We start from the raw sequence: 23,649 nt of genomic DNA on the forward strand, positions 1-23,649 counted from the left end.
CTTCACTGCGCACGACTGCTGTATTGGGGCAAAGTTGAATTTCGGGAACCGGCATTATGCAATGCGCTATGCTTTCCGCGCTCCAAAGCCACTGGCGAGGATTACAAAGGCGGAGTTGGTGCCATTGCTAACAGCAGCGAATTGTTTCAATAAAAAACACAGCACTGAACAGCAAGAAGCTTACTAGCGAACATCAACGTAAGTAGGCCAGCGTCGCCACGCACTGTGCCTACAGTGGGTCTGCATGCGAGAGCACTGGCTCGAGGCCGCACTTTAATCAAAATGGCGATGGTGGCAGCTTTGATTAATGCCATTTCAGAACTGTGATCATGGCAAAAAAGCCTGAAAAGTCGGACGGCGAAGGTTTTTGCGCCCGAAATTTCAGACATTCTTATACATTGACTCTATGGGGTACAGGGCGGTTCCGCAACACTTACAGAAGTCACTAACTCGTCACTAACAGAAGTGATTGGTGATGCGCGCTGGCGCACCGCCTGAACAAATTTCAGCCTTTTTTTTTGTTTTTTGCGGCGTGGAGTCTCTCCTAGGCTCTTCCTCTACGGCAGCATCAGAGGAATGCTGGTTGGAAGCACAGCTGCGCGATTAGGCGCGCTGCTGAGTGCATTGTCGGAGCGCAGTTTGTTCTAATTAACCGTCGAAAATGCTTGCGCCTTTGAATTACTGGGTGTTCTTGCCCACTGTGATACGTATAACTTTGATCGGTCCGCAGCGTCAGTTCGAATAAACTGGAATTTCGAATTAAGAATGTTCTAATTAACGAGATTCGACTGTACCTGCCTTGGTGGCTTAGTGATCTTATGACTAGACTCTGCGATGGAAACATTTGTCACATCGCTAAAGCAGCAGCGATAGCCCGGACGTTTTAAACACGCCAAGCCAACCGTGACTGTATAAAAATGCCTAGGAGGCCATAATGGCTAAAGGATGTTGACCGTTGCGTACATTTTTGCCTCCTTCCTTTCAACGCATGCAGTGCCATGATCTCTGCATTTGCAGACCAGTGCTGTCTCCCTGCAGCCAGCGAGACAGGCTTTGTGTGGAGATTTGCACGTTGTCCTCCTTGGCATGGGAGACGCCGGTCGTGTCGGTATGTGAGCATCCGTATCTTTCTATCTGCCATGCCAGTGACAGTTGAAAAATTCGTTAAACTGACTTCCATGTACTGAGCGGCAGCTGCAAACGTGGAGAGCAATTGCTTCCTCCTCCTTCTGAGTGAGGGCATTCCAAAAATGCTATAAAAGACACCTCTGCAAACAGTCTTCAGCACAAGCTTAGAGCATTTGTGTCGCTCTCCGTGATGAAGCTTTCAGAGCTGACCGCTCCTTAACGATGTAATTAAATATCTTTGTTCATCGTTAAGCCTCGTCGAGAGTCATGAACTGTTGCAAAATGGAGCTGATCCTCTTAACTGGTCCCATCTGTAGCAGTGGCTATGGGGTTGCACTGCTAACCATGAGGTCTTGGGTTTGATTCCCGGCTGTGGCGGGCATATTTTGATGGTGGCAAAATGGGAAAACGCTCATGTACAGTGCATTGAGTGCATGGTAAAAGAACCCCAGGTGGTAAAAATTACTGTACAGTCAACAACCAATTTTCCAGACGGCCAATTTTTCAGACACGCCCAGTAATTCGGATGCCTTCGCAGCACTACCACAAACCTCAAGAGTCAATGTTTAAGAGCGCCTGAAATTTCAGACGCAAAAACCGTTTGCCATACGATTTTCTGTAATTTTTACCATGACTGCAGGTCTGAAACAACATGATCGAAGCCACCACCGCCGCCATTTTGATTATTTCACAGCCTCGAACTGGCGCCCTGGCACGGAGATGAGCTGGTAGCCGTGAGTACCTCCACAGTAACGCTAGGCGCACTTGCTTCGACATTCGCTACGACAGTTCTTGCTGTTTGGTATCGTGCGTTTTATTAAAATAATTCGCCGCTGTCAGCAATGGCCCTGATTCCACATTTGTAATCCTCGCCAATGGCTTCGAAGCTTGGAAAGCACGACGTGTTACATAATGCCGGTTCTTTAAAGTCAGCTTCGCCTCAGCACAATAATGTTATGCGGTGAAGCCTATGCAAAGTACTGCAGCAAAGCATACCAAGAATGGGCAGGGGCAGTTGCCACTGGACACAGTACGTATATTGCCTAATTATACACGCATGTACCCGCCGTCTCCTGTCACAGTGTGAGCAACAACACACCTTGTAAGTGTACTGCCAGGCGTTCAGAGCTACTTCGGGCGTGCCTGTGGTGATTTGAGCCCTTCAGGGCAGTAAAAGGCATGCATTCATTTTTTCGGACTGCCCGATTTTTCTTACATTTTCGCTGCACCTAGGGAGTCCGAAAAATCAGATGTTGACTGCATATACCTGTGTAAAGGCTGCATTTTCTTTTTCACAATTTTCGCGAGGTGAAGCCTTTATATGGGGGCAGCATACATTGATCCAAATTTACCACTCATGCATGGTGCATGTGATCACTCTCTACCAAAAGAATGAACTTTATTGTTTTCATAATGAATTTTTGTTCCTACGGGCTTCTCTTTCTGTATGGACCGCTGGCATGCACAATTCTTGCCGACACTGAAGTTGTGGCTGGCTGCACATACACTCGCCAAGCTGCTCACCGAACGGCACAACCTTTTAGCGTGAATGGAGCGCTGTACATCAGAGACTATTTCTTTATAGTAGCTTCACACCAAACTTCACTTGGCCCGACTAGCTTAAATCGGGGCAAGTGCATCTCTTCCTTAACTTTTTTTCCAACTTCTTTTACTTTTGGGCTGGAAAGTTAATGGAGCAGCTTTTAAAATTAAAATTACATTATGGGTTTTTATGCAACCATGATCTGATTATGAGGCATGCCATAGTGGGGGCTATGGATTAATTTTGGCCACCTGGGGTTTTTTAACGTGCACCTAAACCTAAGTACACAAGCATTTTTGCATTGGATTTTGCAATGAGCTGGTGCACAACCATGTCAGCCTGCATTTTGGCCATTTAGAGATTGTGACTTGCATTGTCCACCCCTTCTAAAAAAAATTTTTTTTTATTCAGACAGCAGTGCCTTGGCCAGATGCTGGGTTCCCTTTTTTGCCCTGCAGTGACCAAAAGCCCACCTTTCGCTGAATGCCTGTAGGCAGTCGTATAGGGAAAGGGATCCCGATGGCCGAGCAGTGCCGCTGGTTGCCGGCCGAGGCCACATGTCCGAACGGGGAGGCCCATCATCGTCCAGGCAGCGCAGGGCCAGGCAGTCACCTGGCTGTAGTGACACCCAGCCCACTCGGGCTACCTCGCAGCCGCCACACCTGCCAGGCAGGCAGCGCGAACACCTCTGACCCCAGGCATCCACCAATGACAGCGTGAAGCAAGCCTCTGCACATGGCATACACATTCGACAACTGCAACAGGTGACGTACAATACATGCTCAACATTCTTGCAACATTGTCATCTGATATTGTCGTACCAAAAAATGTCTTGCAGTTGACTCTTGATTAGCCACGCTTATGGTGCTCTAATCACAATGCAATACCAGTTGCATTGGCTAGTGCACAGCACGGTGCGTTCAACTTGCCTGAGGAGAAGCGATGACATGATACGGTAAAAGCTGGTTAATTCACACCTCACTAATTCCAATTTTCAGTTCATTTAAACTTAGTGGCACAGTCTGTCCATAGAAATCCATGTATAAAAAGCTTGTGAATTTGCATATAAATTGCACCCGGCACAGATCATTCGAACAGCACACTGCCGTGGCCACCTCCAAGCTCGCTCTAACGGATACTATTCCAGCTCACCACCGTCATCATCACCATCGTCAATGATCTACGCCTGAGCGATAGCTCCTTCAGATCTCAGAGGCTATGCTTTTGCCACCTGCATGCACCGAAAGAGATTGAAGGAGACGGAATCGTATTATGGCTGGTATGTTCTCAAGTTTATTTTTGCGAATGGCAGTTATCGACAGTAGAGCATGTGGCCATGTGGATAGTTTGGCAACTCTCCAGTTGCAAAGGTAAGCCAGCAAGATAAGCTGTGCCATTTTAGAGAACAGTTCTTGCGCTGATCATCAGTCGTCAGCCTCAGTGTCGGCGAAACTGGCAAAACAAACCAGCAGAGAGTGAAAGACGGCAAAAGCAAGGAGAGCGCGAGGAGGAAAGTGGAGGAGGAGCCTGCAGCGGAAGCATGAGGAGGAAAGCGGAGGAGGAGAGTATGGCGAAAGGGTGACAAGCAAAGCAAAGCACTACTCGAGACATGCTCCACGGCGGCGATCCACTACGAGATTGCGCCATAGTAGCTTGCACCGTCACCCGGCCACCCATGACGTCGTTACTAAGGCATGTGGTGAGTGTGTCCACTAATACCATATATAGAAACAAAGAGTTGGCATGGGACTAACTGTACATGCACTACTTCGTTCGCACTGCCGCCGCTAAAGAATACTCCCTGCGCAAGCCTTGCATTCCTGCGTTCACGCTTTCTTTCTGAAGAATGAGTGATGCAACCGGTGGAATTCAAAACGCCCAAAGAGCTGTGCATAAATTTCACGTTAGGGAGTATCGTAATGGTCTGTGAATTTTGTCTTTCTTATAGTTTTTGTTGCTTGAGTACCTTGTTTGTGCTGCGAGATGCTTCTGTAGCGGCAACCAGGCCTACACTGTTTGCATGTTGCCATGTCTTTGTCCCATGGCAATGCCATGCCAAAACCCCAAAGAAGATGGAAATTTCATGGGACGTATGAAATCACGAAGAAGCACGAGATACCAAAAAGCACACTGCCAATGTATATTCGCTGCGAGAGAGTGATTGAAGACACCCACGAGGCTGAAAACTTCATGAATGACCAAATGAGGCTTTGTTCTGCAAAGCATCCAGACTTGGATACTGTGAGCAAGTGTGTTGACAGCTGCACCGTGACCCGTGGCGTCTCACCCAAGTGCTGACCATGCAGTGAAAGATAACAATGACACATATGAGGAAAAGAAACCACCAGTGCAGACTTTCTTATCACAGGCAATGAAACGACTAAATTGCACATGGCTGTTCTTGTTTAGAAGACAAGGAAGATGTTTTCCGAGACGTTCGAGTTCTTGAAGACAAGTTTACAGCAATTGCTTTCAGAGAAAAAAAATAATAAAAAATGATTCCGGATTACTTTTCTAAAAAATAAATTATATTTATTAAAAAGGCAATGGTTCCAAAGGTGCTTACACTCCTTTCATCATCAAATATAGCCTTTGGTTATCACTTTCATTAGTTCAAGTTTCATTTACATGGAACCTCGATTATGTCCCCCAATCATGCTATGACCTGCATTTTATGACGAAATGGTTTGGTCCCAGCAAAACCCCGATAGAAATAATGTATTAAAAACCTCGATTATACGATGCAATTTTACTCCAACCCTGCCTCGTACGACGCCTCTCTGGCGCTACCTGAGGAAAAAAAAACTAAGCAAACAGGCTGGCACGAGAGCACAGTGCAGCCGGCTGATAGCAAGTTCCATTAAGTAACATTCAAATAACGTCAAAATTCGCAATTTGAAAACAAATATCCTAAATTCCACGGTTTTTAGCATTACTTTGGCAACCTGTGCGTCTATCTCTTGATCTAATTCACACACAAATCAAACAAAGTCAAAACTTGTTTCTGGTTGGGATTGGCCCCATTTTTGCTGTACTTGTGTTACGGGTTATGGTACTGGCAGCACCCCTTGGTCTTTCACACTTTGACTCTGCTTATTCGTGAAGTTATGGCGAAGTAGCCCATTCAATATGATGCTTGCTTCGAGAAACGAGTAATTTTGATGGCCGATAAGGAGGGAAACTCCGCCTTGGCTCAGCGGCTCGACGTCAACAATTCGCAGATGGCAGGACGAGCAGGACACCCTCTTTAAATGCAAGGACGGTCGGTAAGGCTCTATGGACTTCGTAGTGACCTGGTACCATCCCCGAATGAAAGATGCGGCCTCTTGAGAAGTACTCAATATCAAACAAGCTCAAAGGTGACCTGATCTCATGCAATCACATACGGAGATAGTTTCACTTTCGCGAGACTCTGCTCATCCTGGTACCAAAGCCCTTGAAATGTATGGCTGATAGTGCTCTTGGCACTGATAACGAGCTTGGTAGAGTGGCAAGAACACTTGTGGGGGACACTTTCAGAGCCAATATGCGAACTTTCACGAAAGTGAAACTATATCTCCGAAAGGGATCGCCCAAGAGTAGCACCCAAGGAAAGCTGTCTCCACCTCAGACAACGATGATAAGTGAAGAGAACTTGTTTCCGAATTGTCCATTCATTCCCACTTGTGTGGCCATTCCAACTTACGCAGAAGCATGCACAGCACAGCGTTAGCAATCTCGCACAGCGTTAGCAAGATTTGGCAGTTTGTGCACGCGACAATGTCCAACTTGCTGGCAGATGTTGCAGCTCTCGAGAGGAAGCTGATGCATTGCGGATGGGCAAACGTCCAGAAAAAGATCACCAATTCTTTTAAAGATAAGAATAAAGATTCATTCTTTTTTAATTATAATTTAATCCATGTTCCTTGGAGCGCTGCAGGTTCGTGCTACGGACTTATTCAGGCGATTTGTACTATATTTTTAGGCAATATCACAGCCTATATTCTTCTTCAATTATATGGTGCCCAGATTATACGCCGGTTTTGCATGGCCCCCTCAAAATTGTATATTCGGGGTTCCGAATTCATTGAGCATCCCTATAAAATTCATATGAATGAGCTTTTGCTGTAGCAAGCTAAAACCGGTACCTCAGATATTCACTCTGCTGCAGCCACATGGATTCCTACTGAAATTACTAAATGCCAATCTGGCGCTGTTGTTGTTCAGCTAGCATGGGGATGATGGTTAGTATAGATGTAGTCATCTAAAATATTGTGCTAGTGTCTTCACCCTTGCTATGGACACATAAAGAACCACAGAATAGCAAAGGCATGGCTACTGAGCAGAAGCAAGCAAACTGAATTCTGATCTCAAGAATCAAATTAATGCTATGATATGCAGATCAACAGAATGTCAATCCAAATCCTGTGCATCCTATTGTTGTTGCTGCACCTCAACAGATGTGGCAGCACAAGAGACACAAACGCGCGAAAAGCTGACGCAAGCAACATTTCGCAATACAGTGTAGACAGCTTCTAAATAAAGTAGCTGGAGTTGTGAATATCCACACTCTAGGCAAAACAACATTTTTCAAAGGCTAAACATTTACAAACATTTGCAAAACATTTAAACCAAGCAACCACGCATAACTCATAATTGAAGGGATGTTTGCATACATTTAAATTCACAAACGCTGAAAGGCCAATGTCCAAGGACCCGCAGTCTTCACATAAAGCAGATGATATAATACACTAAAATGTTCACAGGCCTGCGCGGCATTCGCAGCACAGTCACAGCATAAGCTGGAGGAGTGGCTCCATAGGAGCACCATTTTCAGCAGCCTGCACTTGAGGGTCTTCGCAGTGAAGTCAGTGTGTCATTATCACGAGAACAGACTGAAATGTCCGCCCGGTGTCAACAGCAAGCTAAGGTTTGTGCTGTTCTCTGCGCAGTGGCTTGCTGAGCGCGACATTGTTTGTTTGCAGCTGCACACATAGCTTTACGATTCACTTCTTCAGCAGCAGTTCGTACTTTGCGAGGAGGTGCCATAATGTGTACCAAAGAGCAAACATAGTTACCGAGACTACAGAGCACACTTGTTACATCCCTTGACATGTGGGACAATATGATGCAACTGCTTCATGTTGTCACACCTGGTGGAAGACACTGAAACTGAAATGCAAAGTTTATACATTCCAACGCTACGCGAAGCACGTCTGACACCTCGTCACAAGTGGTACAATACAATGCTGCTCTGCTGCTGCTGCTAATCATGACGATGATTAATTGGCTTCCACTATGAAATGAGCCGTTCACATATCACCTAGCCTGCTTGATTTATTCAGGTATGCTACACATGCTTTCCAGCGAAACATTGTTGTGTACATCTCCTTAATCTTCTTTTTCTTCCTCAAAACTTCTCTACCTACCTTGCAATGTTACCTATGCAACCGCTACATGCCGTACCACCTGATGTAATAATATGCAACTGCAATGCAAAGTGTGCACATATCGATGCTACGCGGCGTGCATCACGGCGTGCATCACGCATTGCACGACTCCTTGCATGCTAGGACATGTGTATAAGACATGTTTCGGAAGTGACTAGCAAGTGCTGGCATGGTGCAGTAGCAGAGTAGCTGACTCCCAACCAGAGGGCCCGGGTTAGGTCCTGAGGGGGGAACTGGATAATTTTTTTCTCATTCCTGGCTTAGCTGCATCGCACACCAGTGGTGGCGGACAACATCGCCAACAGAAACAGCAATTGGAATGAGCCTATAACACCTCACGCTTGTGGGGATGCGCGACTCTCGCGCGTCCCCTGACATGTTTTTCCCGCATAGCTCCCTTTCCCTGCAATCCGGCTTCGCCGGGTGGACTGCGTGATGTCCATGGCAGTCGATCTGGTTGAGGCGCAGTATGAGAGATGGCGCGAGTGTTGCGCTGCTAACGTCTCCTCCGGTGGGATTAGTTGAGAGCGGAAAGGAGAAAGCTCGCGCTCTTGGGTTGCGGACCGGCGAGCGCGGCAGACGTCCCGCGCGGGCGCCGATCCATGCTTCTGCGAGACCCGTCTTGTGTGGCCGCCTTCGAACGCGCCACCGTTCGCGTGACCATACGTGCGAACGACCAGGCGTTGGGATACAGCATGGGGCGAACATATTCGCTCGTTATCCGGTCGCGGTGAGTCAGACTTCTAGATTTGTTGCGCGCCCATCGGCATGTTTTGTGGATAGCAGCCGGCTAGCAGGCATTGATCTATGAAAGGTGCAAGAAATGCCTTTGTGATTGTTTGCACTACTGTGTTGTCATTCATTTGTCCCAAGAGCACGGGTGTGAGAACCCACACGCTGTAAAAGAATTACACTATTCGTTATGAGATCAAGCTACAGCTGGCAGCACTATCACTGCATTAGTGTGGCAGTCTGCATGGAAATGTACAAACTGCGAGCAATTTGGCCTGCTTGTCAGCAACTAAAACCCGCTGACTGCAGTTAACTCATACAGTTGACTCTCGTTACGACAGACCTTTATAATTCAACAATAAACGTTCGTTTTATCCAAAGTCTGTAATATCCAAAACGCCTCACTTCCTAAACTTACGTCACGATGTTTAACAACTTTATTGTAAAGAGTGAGTGACAAACTTCCAAAGTAAAAAACAAGCAAAAAAAGACTCAGTTTCACCCGAAAGGGGAAGGATCTATTGCAATAGCAAATTAAGCAAGATAAGTGCAGTGGCTGCAGTGTGTACGTAGGCGCACTAGCACGTGTACGTTATCCTCCAGCTTGGAGCGCAGCAGCTGCGAGGAGAAGGGAAAACAGCCTTCAGTTTGAAACATCAGATCTTTCCGCGATGCACACCGATGTAATACTTTGCAAACACAATCGTTATTGCACATTGTACGCTCTTCGCTTGACAGCTCAAAATGGCCAGGCCCGGTGAGGGGCCTTTTAAAGGGACACTAAAGGTAAATACTAAGTCGACGTAGACTGTTTAAATACCATTCCAGAAATGTCAAAATGCTTGTTTCGTGCCAAGAAAAGACACACTGTAAGAGAGAATTGCATCCGAAGGGTCCGAATGCCTATTTTGAAATTCAAATCTCCCACCACCCAACCAGGCAAGTGGTAACGTTGCACAGGTCATCACCACGCTTTCCTGCTGTCACTATGTAAAACCCCGCCCGACAGATGGTGGTACCGAGCCAAGACAGAGCGGTGGATTCACCGCTGCAACTGCCTTTTTGGTCAAGTGGCGTAGCCTGTTCGGGCATCCCACGACACCACATGGAAGTTGAATGCTCTGCTACTTGCAGTTTGTGAGAGTTTCGCGTGCCAGCAAAACCAGCACAGCACTACACGATAACAAAACTATTGAAACACAAAAACGTAGGCGGTGCAGAGTCGAGCGAAAATGAGACCTTTCGACCGCCTGCGTCACTGTCAAGGGCAATTTCATGTGGGGATGCGCGACTCGAGCGTCCCCCGATGTTTTTCCCACATAGCACGTCTCCTGTACTCCCGCGTCGCCGCGTGGCCTGCGTGGCGCCCACGGCTGTCGATGTGGTTGAAGCGCAGTGCGAGAGATGGCGCGAGTGTTGCGCTGCTAACGCCGCCGACAGGCGAGGTTACCTGAGCGCCGAAAGGAAGGCGGTTGCTCTCTTTGGGGTTCGGGAAGCAAGCGGGACGGACGTGCCGTGCCGCGCGCCGTCCGATGCTACAGCGAGACCGCCTCGCGTGGCCGCCTTCGAACGCGCCACGATTCGCGTGACTATACACGCGAACGAGCAGGCGTTGGGATCCAGCATAGGGCGAACATATTCGCCCGCTTCCGGTTGCAGTGAGTCGGACTTCTAGATTTGTCGCGCGCCCATCGGCATGTTTTGTGGATAGCAACTCGGCTAGCAGGCATTGATCTAAGAGAGGTGCAAAAAATGCCCTTGTGATTGTTTGCGCTACTGTGTTGTCGTTCCTTTGTCCCAAGAGTACCGGAGGAGAACCCCACATCTGGTGCCCAACGTGGAGCTCTTGGGGCATCGGACAATAGTTTTAACAGTGTTGCTTCGTTCGAGACCATTGTTTGAACCGAAGCGTAGGCCTAGCGTGGATTTTGATCGCTAGCGTTGGCGCCGTGCTTTCTTGAGCGAGGCGACGGTGGCTGCAGTGTGTTTGAACATGAAAAACATGCTAAGCCTTTTCACAAGTGTTTTTTTTTTTATGACATTCGTCGGTACGAGAGCCACGTGGTCTGCATCGTGGGAGAGCGAGGCACAGCGCCGCGGAGCATATTGGCAAGCCTGAAGCGAGCAAGTACGGAAGCCTCGTGGGTGGTCCTAATTTCTTATGTAAATAGCTTCTTCTATCTTTTTGACTCTGATGAAGTCGCGGCTCTGGGAGCCGGGTGGCCACGAGCCACAGGTGCCACTACGGGCTGACTGGTATTGCGGCCTGGCACCGGGCGCTCTGACACCGTCTGGGACGGTGGGCGCCGTCAACTCAGATGCTGTGCGCACCGAGCGGAGTAGGAGCACCTCACAGAGCTGACGTCTCCTCGTGGCTGCCTGTTTTGCGCTCATTTTGGGTGTTGTTTTTGGATGCCGGTTGTTGTCAGGGTAGCGACGCTTTAGGCCTAAGGCTTTACGAAGCTGCCTGTCGCACGTGGAGGGACACAACCTGGTGGACCGTGGCGCTGAGGTGTTGCAATTTGCTTCCCTCATTCTATTTAGCCTCGCCAAATTGAAATTACTCGTTCGACTCAAGAAAGCGAGCTTCGTTCACGTGAACTTAGCATCTGAGTAGCTGCCCGATCGTTTGCTAGCCAAGTTGAACATCGTACCACGTGGGCAATGCGCATGCATAATTCCTCTGCCTTGCACTACTTTAGTGTTTGCCGAGTGTGTTGAGTGTACGCAGTGTGAACGAAATCACCCCTGGTTTGCCGTCACCTGCACATCGTCTGCGCTCCTGCCCCGGACTACGATCGAGCCACCCGGGCGATGGTGATGCTGTGGCCAGTTCGGCGCAGCGACTTCAGCGGCCTCCTGCATCCAGCTCACAACCCTCAGCGGCGGACAAAAGAGCTGGCGGTCACCAACAGCTATGGCGGCTCCTCCCAGCAGGGCGCGTCGGCGCGAGCGACGCTTGCTCGTACCGACTACTGCGTCGTCGTCTCCGGAGTCCTGGCCTGGAATTGTGCCGTTGAGTCTGCAAAGCTGCTGCTGTGACCGGCAGATGCCAGCGGTGTACCCAAGGACAGTCAGCTCACATGCTATGGATAGCGTGTGGACATTTCCTCAGCGCAGCCACTGTTGCATGCACTACCTTGATGTTAGACCGTGTGACATGTTTCGCCGGAATAAGAAGTGATTTAAGATTGGGGGGATGTGGGGATGCGCGACTCGCGCGTCCCATGATGTTTTTCCCGCATAGCACGTCTCCTGTACTCCCGCTTCGCCGCGTGGCCTGCGTGACGCCCACGGCGGTCGATGTGGTTGAAGCGCACTGCAAGAGATGGCGCGCGTGTTGCGCTGCTAACGCCGCCGACAGGCGAGGTTACCTGGGCACCGAAAGGAAGGCGCTTGCTCTCTTGGGTGTACGGGAAGCAAGCGGGACGGACGTGCCGTGCCGCGCGCCGACCGACGCTTCGACGAGACCGTCTCGCGTGGCTGCCTTCGAACGCGCCACGATTCGTGCGACTATATACGCGAACGACCAGGAGTTGCGATCCAGCATGGGGCGAACATATTCGCTCGCTTCCGGTCGCGGTGAGTCGGACTTCTAGATTTGTCGCGTGCCCATCGGCATGTTTTGTGGATAGCAACTCGGCTAGCAGGCGTTGATCTAAGGTGCAAAAAATGCCCTTGTGATTGTTTGCACTGCTGTGTTGTTCCTTTGTCCCAAGAGTACAGGAGGAGAACCCCACATTCAATAAGTTCTTTTTTCGAAAGAATGAGACAGCGCTGCATAAGTAGCATTTTATTTTGTCTTATAGTACTATACAAGGATGTTTTTTGCAATGGTTGGTTGAGTACTAGTGACAGAATTTAACCAAGGAGTGCTTTCGTCATTGGGCAAGTGCTTGAATGTCCCGAGGGAGTTTCTAACCGTGCCCTGCATTTACCTCAATTTCTCAATTATTAAGGCTCCGATCGTGACAATATTGGAGCCTTAGAGTATCTCGAGCACTAATCTATCACTTAAGCTTGACTTAATATTTGCCTTTAGTGTCCCTTTAATAAAGGAGGTAGAACAAACTAAGGCTGAAATATGGTCTGTTATATCCGAAAGTCTGTTCTATGCTGGTCCGTTGTAACAAGCATAGACTGTAACATATTACTAAGGGTGGGAAAATATTTAAAGTTCAAAATGTGAATTGAATAATACGCACAGCTATTGATATTCATATTTCAAAAAGAACTACCACATATACAGTTAAATCTCGATATAACAAAGTAGGTAACATCGGCAATTTGCTTGGTTATATTGAAATTTCCTTGTACTGATATTTGATCTTTTATGCATATAAGCGTGGTCATCAATCGATTTTTTTCAGGTAATAAAAAAAAGCAAATTTGACTGAGAAAACAACTCACTTTGATTAATTTGGGAGTTGGCCACAAATAATGTGGTTTAATCCCATGTCTCCGATATCTTCAGATCGGTGGTACAGCAAAACCTTGTTCATTCGACCCTCATTATTTCGGAAAATCGGATAAGTTAGACTCGTCCTGTGGTCCCAGCAGGAATATGTATTATTTAATGCGATGAAACTCTCATTAATTCGGACGTATTTGGCCGCAAATCGGTTAATTCAGAGAACACTCGGAGCTCGGTGAGTGCCGAGCGAATGTGCAACATGAAAGACCAAAATGGCGTTAGCATCCACCAAAACAAAGTGGAGGAGTTCGCAACACCATAGTCATCAGCAAAAAGCGTACGTGAATGACAGCAAAGGCAGAACAGTTCGTGCCTATTTGCACCTTTAAAGCCTTTATTCTTGCGTTTACCACCACGCAGAGCACCACGTTGGCCACTTGCCTTCATCACTGCATAGTCGCCATCAGTGATCGTGTCGATAGCGGCCGCAATTTCGTACACAGTTGCAGTGAATGATGGTTTAATTTTGACTCAATGTGTGCATCGGCAGCATGCCTTCAGAACCGCAAGGTCACAGTCCATGATCGCTTCAACGGCAGCCACGGTTTTGTCCGCAGCAGTTGCAACAACAGTAGTTTCCTTTTTACTCAATGTGAAGCTGTTGAGAATGAGTCAACATTGTGATGGGTGGCGACCTGGCGAAAAAATAATGGGCATGCGTAGGCAGTAGTGAAAAGTATGTGTCAGATTAAGACACGCGCCGCGGCCGCACTGCGAAGGAAATCTCGAGGCCTCCGCCGCTCGCCATCAGTTCTCCTCATCGGTCACGAGGTGACGAGAACTGCAGCTTCCAAACTGCTTTCAAGCAAAATCGAAACAGAATTTGACGATTCATTCAGCAAATAAAAGTGTGTTGACGTAGTAAGCGTTTCTTTGTTTTCTTGATACCATCGATAATTCGACATTCGGTTAATTCAGACATCCTTTAGGGTCCTGTGAAATCCGAATTAACAAGGTTTTACTGCACAAATTAAGCAAAGCCAGCCACAATTTCACGTGCACTTCGCCCCCACAGCCGATAGCGCCGCCCGCACTGAGACAATGCTATCATGAAAAGCGCCGGCAGCAGGGAGCGAATGCTTTTTCTGCCCCTCGCTCTAATGGGTCACCGAAACTGGAGATTACACAACCTTCAATACTACGTGCGCTGGAAGACAACTTGCATGATGCCACACCGTCTATGCAAGTCCACTCTTTGCACATACGCTAGATCCCCTCTAAAACAGGGTGCACAGCTGCGTATGCGCCTAGCCGCGATTACAGCCATGTGCAGCCATGGCTGAGATGCATGCCAGAACTTGAGATGCGCGCCAAATTACACCTCCGCCTCGCATGCGCTTGATCAAATTATCACGAGCAAGCTCCCCTCCCACTCTTTCGTGGGAAGGCAGCCCTAGTGAAGCCACCATCTTTTTTTTAACCCTCGCACATTTTCACTCGCACCTAAAGCACAAAGTGTGCAGTCCGCAATAGGATCTTATTGCACTTGGACCATAAAAAAATAAATTCAACCAGAGGGGACACAACAAAAACTGGCAACAGGAAGCACATCATTATTTTTGCCTTGTTGATCAGTTTTGACAGTTCCGCGAATTCTATCTTATCTCTTGAGTTGGACAATTTCATTCTTTGTCGCTTGTTTATTAGGTCCTTTGTTACTTGGGAGAGCTTGCCTACTGGCTGCTTTGTTGCCTTGCCTCTGACTTCAATTGCTGCCTCTGAAGCTAGCCTAGTTACGGCTTCATTAATTACCTCTACGTCATCTTCATCTCTGTGTTCTAAGGCTGCATATTTGTTTCCAAGTACGAGCCTGAATATGTCTGCTTGCACCTTTACTGCATCTCGATTGGCCTGTTTCTTCTCGACTAATTTTACTTTCTCTCTCTTCAAATTGAGGTGAATCCTAGTTCTCACTAACCTATGATCACTGCACTTTACCCTCTCTATCACTTCTACATCCTGCACTATATATATTACCCTCTAATGCACATTTTTGCACATAACACAGAGTGCTCTCATAATGCATGAAAGAAGCAGAAACTGTCATTTAACAGCGGACTGGCACTCAGTCACAGCGCCTGTGTTTCAGCACTTTCTTAGCATTCTAAGTGCAAGCTAGTTCGGTTTCTATTCTGCCTATTAAATAAGCGGTCACTGTGAGAGACGGCGAGCGTTAGCAGGATCGCCATGCTGTTCTGCACATGGTTATTTTTATCACAGTGACATCATAACACTTTGAACTCTGGTTCAAGTTATTACACGACTCCGGCTAATTCAAACTTCGCTGGTCAGCATACACATGCCTGACCCTTATGGTGATCTCAGTAAACTAGAATTTCCTTTGGCAAATTCATATTAGACTCTAAGGGCAAAAGCAAAGCTGGACAGTGGCAGCACCGCGGGCCAACACCGGGACCATTCACCACTCACCAGGTGGAAGGTGGGCAGCAGCAGCTGTGTACAGATGGCTAGCAGGACAGTGACAAGGCACTCGCACCAGAGTTGGTGCCCGCCAAGGCTGGCCACCCTCCTGGCTGAACACTAGGGGTACCGTCACCAGCCTGCAACACAGATGTACCCACCAGGTTTGGACAATTAACAACAAGCAATTCGAATCAGAATCACCAGAAACGTGTTCGACCGCACGTCACAATCGTAGCCATGTGAAAGAGTTTGTGCAAAATACAGTAGACTCGCTTTAAGACGAACTCGAAGGGATGAAATTTTGTTCATCATATCAGAAGAATAATTGGAAACACGACTAGGTGCATCCACATATCTTACTTCAAAACAATAAGTGAAGTAGGCTTACAATAGGGGGGAAATGACATAAAAAGCATTTATAGCTGAACTTAACAGAAAACTGTGATCTTGGGTACTCTTTTCATCCAGCCTGTGATAGATATTTTGCCCTTTTGAGCAAATCAGCAAGCAGCCACAAATTATGTCATCTGACCTGACCTTTAAAATCCTTCTGTGGCTTCGTGCTGCTGAAAAAAGTTCACTAGGGATTTAAAGCAGGCATCTGCCGTGTCATGAGTCACCAGCTAGACCTGTATGACAATGTGAAAAAGACAAAAACAGCAGTCAACGAAACGGAGAAGGGACCCGCAGGCGAGAAGCATGTGAGGCGCAAAAAAAGAATAAATTATGAAAAAGGAGCCGCAGGCGGAGATGACGTGGCATTGCTGATGTGGTTGAGAAGCAAGACAGTGGCATCTCCAGCTGTGCTCTGGAGACGGTAGGCAGCAGCTTCGGGGATCACAAACCGGAGAGGGGATGTTAGGGAGTTGACCAGCGACAACTCTAGCTCCTGAGCCTCGACTGCGTCACTGTGGCTGTGTTCCGCGACCCCGATCCAACCCCACGCTGCCGTAACCAGTTGCTATCTCGTGCCACGAAAGAAACTGCCTGGCCACATCAGCAGCACAACAGCCGACTGGCCCAGACTGCGTCGGTGTCTGCGGAAGACTACAACCTCATCGCTCTCGTCAGAGGTCGACGCCCACGCTGTGTCGGACGTTGGACCGGAGTACGACACGAATGGCGACGGTCAGAACGTTCGTTTGCTCGTGACATCGTGTTCATTAGTTGAGTGGAGGAACAATATGCAGTTGAGCACTTGTTTCTTTTTATCTGTATAGCTAGTTTTTGGAGTGTCTCGTGTGTGTATAGTGCTTTTAGTGTGCCAGAGTAGTTTGTAGCTTGTTTGTTTTTTCTCGTTACATTCTTTTTAGATAAATGTTCTTTAACATATTTGAAATGAGTCTCTGTCCACTGCTGGAGCATTGAAATTCGTGACTATTGGCGAGCTTGCCAGAATTAATTTTTCCTGCCTTGTCACAAATTTTTTTGTGATCCAGAAATGGATAGGGAGAAGACTCTAGCCTTAGTGAAAGAGTTGGATTTTTCGAAGGATAAAGCCCTGAGGTATATTGAAAAACAGAGAAAGGTCCACCAAAAAGAATGAGAGGCCAAACATGCGGAAGCGTGGGAATCGCACGATAGGGTGAAGGAAATTTAAGAACTCTAACTGAGATTGGCACAAGCAACAGAGGGTGACCGCGATGACGAGAGTGTGGCGTCAGTGTCCTCCGGCTCGCAGTCTCCAAAAGCCAACAAATCTGTCCGCATAAGCTAATGGCACCATTCGATGAAAAGCATGACGACTTGGATGCATACTTGCACTGGTTCGAAAGGATAGCCCTCGGACAAGGCAGGGACAGGAGCGAATGGGTCACAACCCTAAGTCTTTGCCTGGTAGGCGAGGCACTGAGTGCCTTTGGGAGGATGACTGCCTCCAACTCCCTAGACTATGACAACGTTAAGAAAGCACTACTAGAAAGATTCTGACTTACAGCGGAAGGTTTTCACGAGTAATTCTGAAACTGCAAGCCAGAAGACGCAAAAATGGGAAAGCAATTAGCGTGCAGCCTGTGAAATTATTTTGACTGGTGGGTGGTAATGGCCGATGTCGCGAAGACTTATGCGAGGGTTCGTGATTGCATGGTCAGTGAGCAATTCTTAGCTTGCTGTAGCCCTAATCTGGGTGTCTCCCTAAAAGAAAGTTCAATTCACTCAACAATCTAGCCGAACACGATCAATTTTTGGAGGCACAGGGGCTGAGAAACTTAGGAAGAGGGAAAAAGGACCTAGCCAGCGGGAAAGTAGACGAGGAAAAATACGAGCCTCAGGAAACCGTGCGCCCACCCTAGATAAGGTGTTTCCTCTGTATAATCGTACCGGGCACCGCATCATTAACTGCCAAGCAGAGGACAGCCGCTCCTGCCAACAAATAGTATGTCAATTATGCAATAGAAAGAGTCACTGTGCGAATGAGTGTAGGTATGGCACATGACAAAAAACAGCATGCGTAATAGGCAAGTGTGGAGAAACCGCCTTGCAACCGAACTATGCAGAGGTGAACCAGGCTCAAGATAGCCAACAGGTCCTGAGGGAAAAGCGGAAGGAAGGACACCCAAAGGAACAAGCTCTACCTGTTGTAGAAGGCGGAGGAGAAGTAAATTTTAATGAACAGAAAGGAGGAGAGGTCGGCCTGGAGAGCGTGTCTCTAGCCTGCTACTCCTCACTGGGGAAAGGGGAAGTGGGAAATACAGGGCAAGGTAGGTGGCGGGTGATTATGTTATGGTTGTCAAGAACGGCGAGTTGCGCAACAAGATTGCCACCTTGCCACCCGATTACGACAAGGGGTGCAAGACGCGCACCTCCCCCTCTCCGTCGCTGCAGCTGCGAGGCATTCAAAGAAGCGACCTTTGCGCTGGAATCCGCCGCCTCCCTCCAGCCCCTTCGACATTGTGACGGGACGAGTTCGATGTGTGGACAATGATTCCACGCGGAGCTGATTTGACCCGCCTGGTCAAGCTGCCGCGGGAACGGCTTATTTTTGTGCTTCTCACGGTTCGGAGTGGCTCGGAACAATGAGCGACGCGCGATCGACAACGACAGTTTCCCGGAACGGCACCCCGTGCGGTTGCCTCTGTGTACGGAATGTGTGTGCCTTTGTGTCTGTAAACTGGTCTTCAGAGCAGCAGCGAGTTGGTGATGTGTAAACGAACAGCCGCCGCGTCGTAGGACCGGCGGATCGAGTGTATAAAAACTGTGGTTGTGCGAATGTTGGACACTTCTCTTGAGCAGTCATGTTAGACTGAGTCACTTCTCTCATGCAGTCCTGTTGGACTAATACTCTTTTTCTCAAACAGTCATGTTAGACTGAGTTAATTTCTGTAAATAAACCCCTTTTTCCTCGTTCTCGATGAGAAGCAGTTCTTCACTTCATCAACGATCTCAGCGTAAATAAGTTGGACGACGGCATGGGCCAGCTACCTTCGAATTCATGCCGTACTCCAATCTTGGCAAAGGACCACGGACGAAGGGATTGAGCCCCCAATCCTGACAACTGGCTGACAGCGGTGAGATGGACTTTGCGACATGGTGCTGTATCTGCGGTGGGTGCTTGGTTTTTGCTTTGACTCTCTAGGCTTCATTTTGTGGTTGTTCTGTTTAGAACAGTAGGGAAGCTAGATTGTTGTGTGTTAGCTAGGTAGTGTTTTCCTAGCTAGATTTAGAGAGCAGAATCAAGGCAGTAAAGCAGCAGTCATGGAATTAAGGACACTGCTGAGAGACGAGTTGTTGATTGTTGGTGAGGAACTGGGCCTAGATGTACGCAAGGAAATGCTCAAATCGGAATTATTGGAGCTAATTTCCGAAAAGGCCAGTGAGGAAGAAATTGAAATGGGGTTTGAACTTCTGAAAAAGAGAGAAGAACGAGAGAGAAAAGAACAAGAGAGAGAGGAACGCGATAAAGATCGCGAGTTAAGAAAAATGCAACTGGAACTTGAAAGCAAACGTTTGGAGATGTCTCAAGGAAGTGAAGGCGCTCTGGGACGATCAAGTGAGGCAGAATCGTACCGCATGGACAGGCTATTAAAGCCATTTGAGGTCGGGACCGACATAGGCTTGTTCCTAAGCAATTTTGAAAGGACTTGCGAAAAGATGAACTTCGGCCCGAGTACATGGCCACAGCGGTTGCTGTCTATGTTGCCGTGTGAGGCGGCGGAAGTAATCGCCAGATTGAGTGTGCAGGATGCATATGATTATGCAAAAGTTAAGGCTAGTCTCCTGAAGAAATACCGCCTTTCAGCCGAAGCTTTTCGGCAAAGGTTTAGGAGCTCAGGCAAGAAAGATAGCGAGGGCTATCCGGAGTTTGCGTATAGCTTAAAGGCCAACCTAGTCGAGTGGCTTAAAAGCGCGGAAGCGTACGACAGCAGAGACATGATCATTGAATGCATGTGTCTAGAGCAGTTTTACAAAACCATCCCCCAAGCTGTGAAACTGTGGGTGCAAGACAGAGGTAATGTAAACACTGTGGAAAGGGCGGCTGAATTAGCCGAAGAGTACGCAACCCGTAGAAAGTTGAACGCCGAGGAGGGAAACTGGGACGGTCGAAATGGACCGCGGAAACCATTTCCGTTCAAAAAGGGTGCGCAAACTAGACGATCCGAGCCTGTAGACATGGCGGAAAAGCCCGCAGAAAAGAGCGAGGAGAAACTTAACGGAGAAACCGCACAAGAACAGAAAAGAAAGTTCGGATCTTTTAGACCAATTCGCTGTTACAAATGCCACAAACTGGGACATATAGCTGTAAACTGCGAGAAGTCTAGCGTAGTTTTTTCCTACGTGGAGGAAAAAGATGAGAATATGGAACTTTTAAGTCCGTATCTCCACAACCTGCAAGTTAATGGAAAACCATGCCGAGTGCTAAGAGACAGTGCCGCCACGCTGGACATTGTCCATCCGTCTTACGTGATGGTAGAGGACTTCACCGGAGAAGTAGCGTGGATAAAACAGGTTGTAGAAGAACACAGCGTGTGTCTGCCCATGGCCAAAGTCAAAATCAGTGGACCATTCGGGGAGCTAGAGACTGAGGCTGCAGTTTCCAAATTTTTGTCACTGCAGTATCCCTACATCTTTTCGAATCGTTCGAATCAGTTACTGCGCGACAGAGGGCTCAAACTGGGAGAGGGCATAGTACAGGCATTGACCCGAGGCCAAGCTCGTAAGATCGCGGCGCTTTCGGCTGAAAATGCTCAAGCTCCTCCAGCTGAAACAGAAAAGGGGATAGCTTTAATACCCGAATCCGAGCTAGGCCCGAGGGACAAAAGAACAGTTGAGGAGAGCCTGCCAGTTGACCAGCTCAATGAGAGCGTAGCACTAGAGTGTAAGAGTTCTAGCCTGCAGGAAGAGCAAGCAGACGCGCTCACAAGCGAGACAGGGTCATTATTATCACCGGCCTCAAAGAACTTTGATCAACTCTTACGCGTGGATAGAGAGTCACTGGCAGCCGAGCACAAGAATGATGAGAGCTTAGCTAAATTACGTGACACAGCTAAAGAAGGCATTGCTAGGCGCAACGTAACGATACATGAGAGAGGAGGATTGTTGTATCGGCATTACAGAGATCGAAAGGGTAAGATTTTAGATCAGTTAGTCATACCTACTAAGTATAGGGAGGACGTTTTGAGTCTTTGTCATGGAAATGGGTGGTCCGGCCACCTAGGCATAAACAAATCAAAGGAAAGATTGCTTATGGAATACTACTGGCCTGGCTGTTTCAAAGATGTAGAAAACTTTGTAAGATCATGCGACGCCTGCCAGCGTCCTGGTAAACCAGGAGAGACTTGGAAAGCTCCACTGAAGGTAGTGCCCTTAATAACAGAGCCTTTCAGACGGCTTGTAATAGACACGGTAGGGCCTCTTCCAAAAACAAAATCAGGCTACAGGTACTTGTTTACCATGCTGTGTCCGGCTACCAAGTTTCCAGAAGCAATCCCTTTGAAAGAGCTCAGCTCCACCGAAGTAGTAGACGCGCTTTTGACAGTGTTTGCACGAGTTGGGTTTCCAGCCGAAATTCAGGCAGATCAAGGGTCAGTATTCACGAGCGCACTGACTTCCACATTCTTGCAAAAGTGCGGGGTAAAGTTAATACATAGTTCTGTCTATCACCCTCAGTCAAACAGTGTAGAGAGGTGGCATTCGGTGCTTAAGCGAGTTTTGCGTGCGCTCTGTTACGAGCACAAGGAGGACTGGGAGAACTGTCTGCCGGCAACTTTGTTTGCTTTGCGAACGGTTCCACATGAAGCGACAGGGTTCTCACCAGCAGAACTAGTGTATGGGAGGACACTCCGTTCTCCACTGAGAATGTTAAGAGAGATGTGGGAGGAAAGAGGGGAGAGTCCAACCGTGGTTGAATACGTGCTAAATTTACTGGAACGGCTAAGCGCAACCCGAGAACTAGTCGGAAAGAACATGGAAATAGCTCAAAGGAACGCCAAATTCTATTACGACAAGAATGCGAGGCTTCGTACGTTTAAAGTCGACTTAACGATGAAAGCGGAAAAGTGTAGGTTTGGTTGTTCGCAGGTTACTTATCTGGGCCATGTTGTCGGTCAGGACATGAGACGGCCGGCTGAGCTGAAAATAGGTACGATTGGAGAATTTTCTCAGCCGCGCCCGAAAACGGACCTTCGTTCATTTTTGGGACTTGTGGGGTACTATCAACGGTACATTCCGAATTACTCGCAATTGGCAAGTCCATTAACAGACGCCCTCCGAAAGGGAGCACCGAGTAACGTACACTGGGATAAGGACAAAGAGAACGCTTTCCAAAGATTGAAAACGCTATTGGTTTCTCGCCCTGTGCTTCGCGCGCCAGACTACACAAAGGAATTCATAGTTCAATGCGACGCAAGCGACAGAGGTATGGGCGTGGTACTTAGTCAAGTCGGCGACGATAACGAGGAGCATCCTATCCTCTACGCCAGCCGTAAACTAAATGTAAGAGAGGAAGCCTACAGCGCTTCAGAGAAGGAATGCGCTTGTTTGGTTTGGGCCGCCCAGAAGTTGTCGTGTTACTTGTACGGAGCGAAGTTCATCTTCGAGACCGACCACTGTCCTCTGACGTGGCTCAATCAAATGTCACACAAAAACGGCCGCTTGCTCCGATGGAGCCTCACTCTCCAAGAGTACAACTTCTCCGTTAGATATAAGAAGGGAAAGTTGCATAGCAATGCGGATGGTTTGAGCAGGCTAATTTGAATTCTGCGTTTGGGGGTCCCGCCTAAATTTTAGGGTTACTAGTGTTAATTTTATTAAGCGAAGAAGATCCCCTCTCATTTAGCGGGATTCCCTCCATGATTGCTGAATTTGTCAGCAGGAATTTGCTTCAGAAATTGGCATAGCGAAATGCAGCATTTTTTGTTTGCTTCTGCACTTATGTTGTTGTTTTTTTTTTTGAAGCCTAGCGAGTTTAAAGTGAGAGCCAATGCACGTCATCTCGGCGCAGAGCCGTGTTGTGGGGTTCATTTTGCAGTTGCCTGTCCTTGTTGGATGTTTTGGGGCGGTGACATCAATGCACAGGTGGTCGCTGCGAGCCAAGACATCAATCCCCCCCCTGACCAGCAGCCGTTCTCTTCCTGCCTAGCGGTTGTCAGCGCTAGACAGTCGAGACTTTTCGGGCCATGGAGGCGCTGTCAAGAACGGCGAGTTGCGCAACAAGATTGCCACCTTGCCACCCGATTACGACAAGGGGTGCAAGACGCGCACCTCCCCCTCTCCGTCGCTGCAGCTGCGAGGCATTCAAAGAAGCGACCTTTGCGCTGGAATCCGCCGCCTCCCTCCAGCCCCTTCGACATTGTGACGGGACGAGTTCGATGTGTGGACAATGATTCCACGCGGAGCTGATTTGACCCGCCTGGTCAAGCTGCCGCGGGAACGGCTTATTTTTTTGCTTCTCACGGTTCGGAGTGGCTCGGAACAATGAGCGA

General features: G+C 48.1%; 1 protein-coding gene across 4 annotated transcripts in view; it reads right to left on the bottom strand.

Annotated features, from left to right (window-relative positions):
• Positions 1-23,649, bottom strand: part of LOC135909338 (ubiquitin carboxyl-terminal hydrolase 11-like) — a 227,289-nt gene that overhangs the window by 40,511 nt on the left and 163,129 nt on the right. For all 4 annotated transcript variants that reach the window (XM_065441279.2, XM_065441275.2, XM_065441277.1 and 1 more), the window contains exons 13-14: positions 15,737-15,867; positions 3,145-3,400 (exon numbers count right to left, since the gene is read on the bottom strand). In XM_065441279.2, the coding sequence (XP_065297351.1) occupies positions 3,145-3,400; positions 15,737-15,867 (387 nt within the window). The remainder of the gene's footprint in view (positions 1-3,144; positions 3,401-15,736; positions 15,868-23,649) is intronic.

The sequence above is a fragment of the Dermacentor albipictus genome, chromosome 1 (genome assembly GCF_038994185.2).
Source record: "Dermacentor albipictus isolate Rhodes 1998 colony chromosome 1, USDA_Dalb.pri_finalv2, whole genome shotgun sequence".
Lineage (NCBI taxonomy): Eukaryota > Metazoa > Arthropoda > Arachnida > Ixodida > Ixodidae > Dermacentor > Dermacentor albipictus.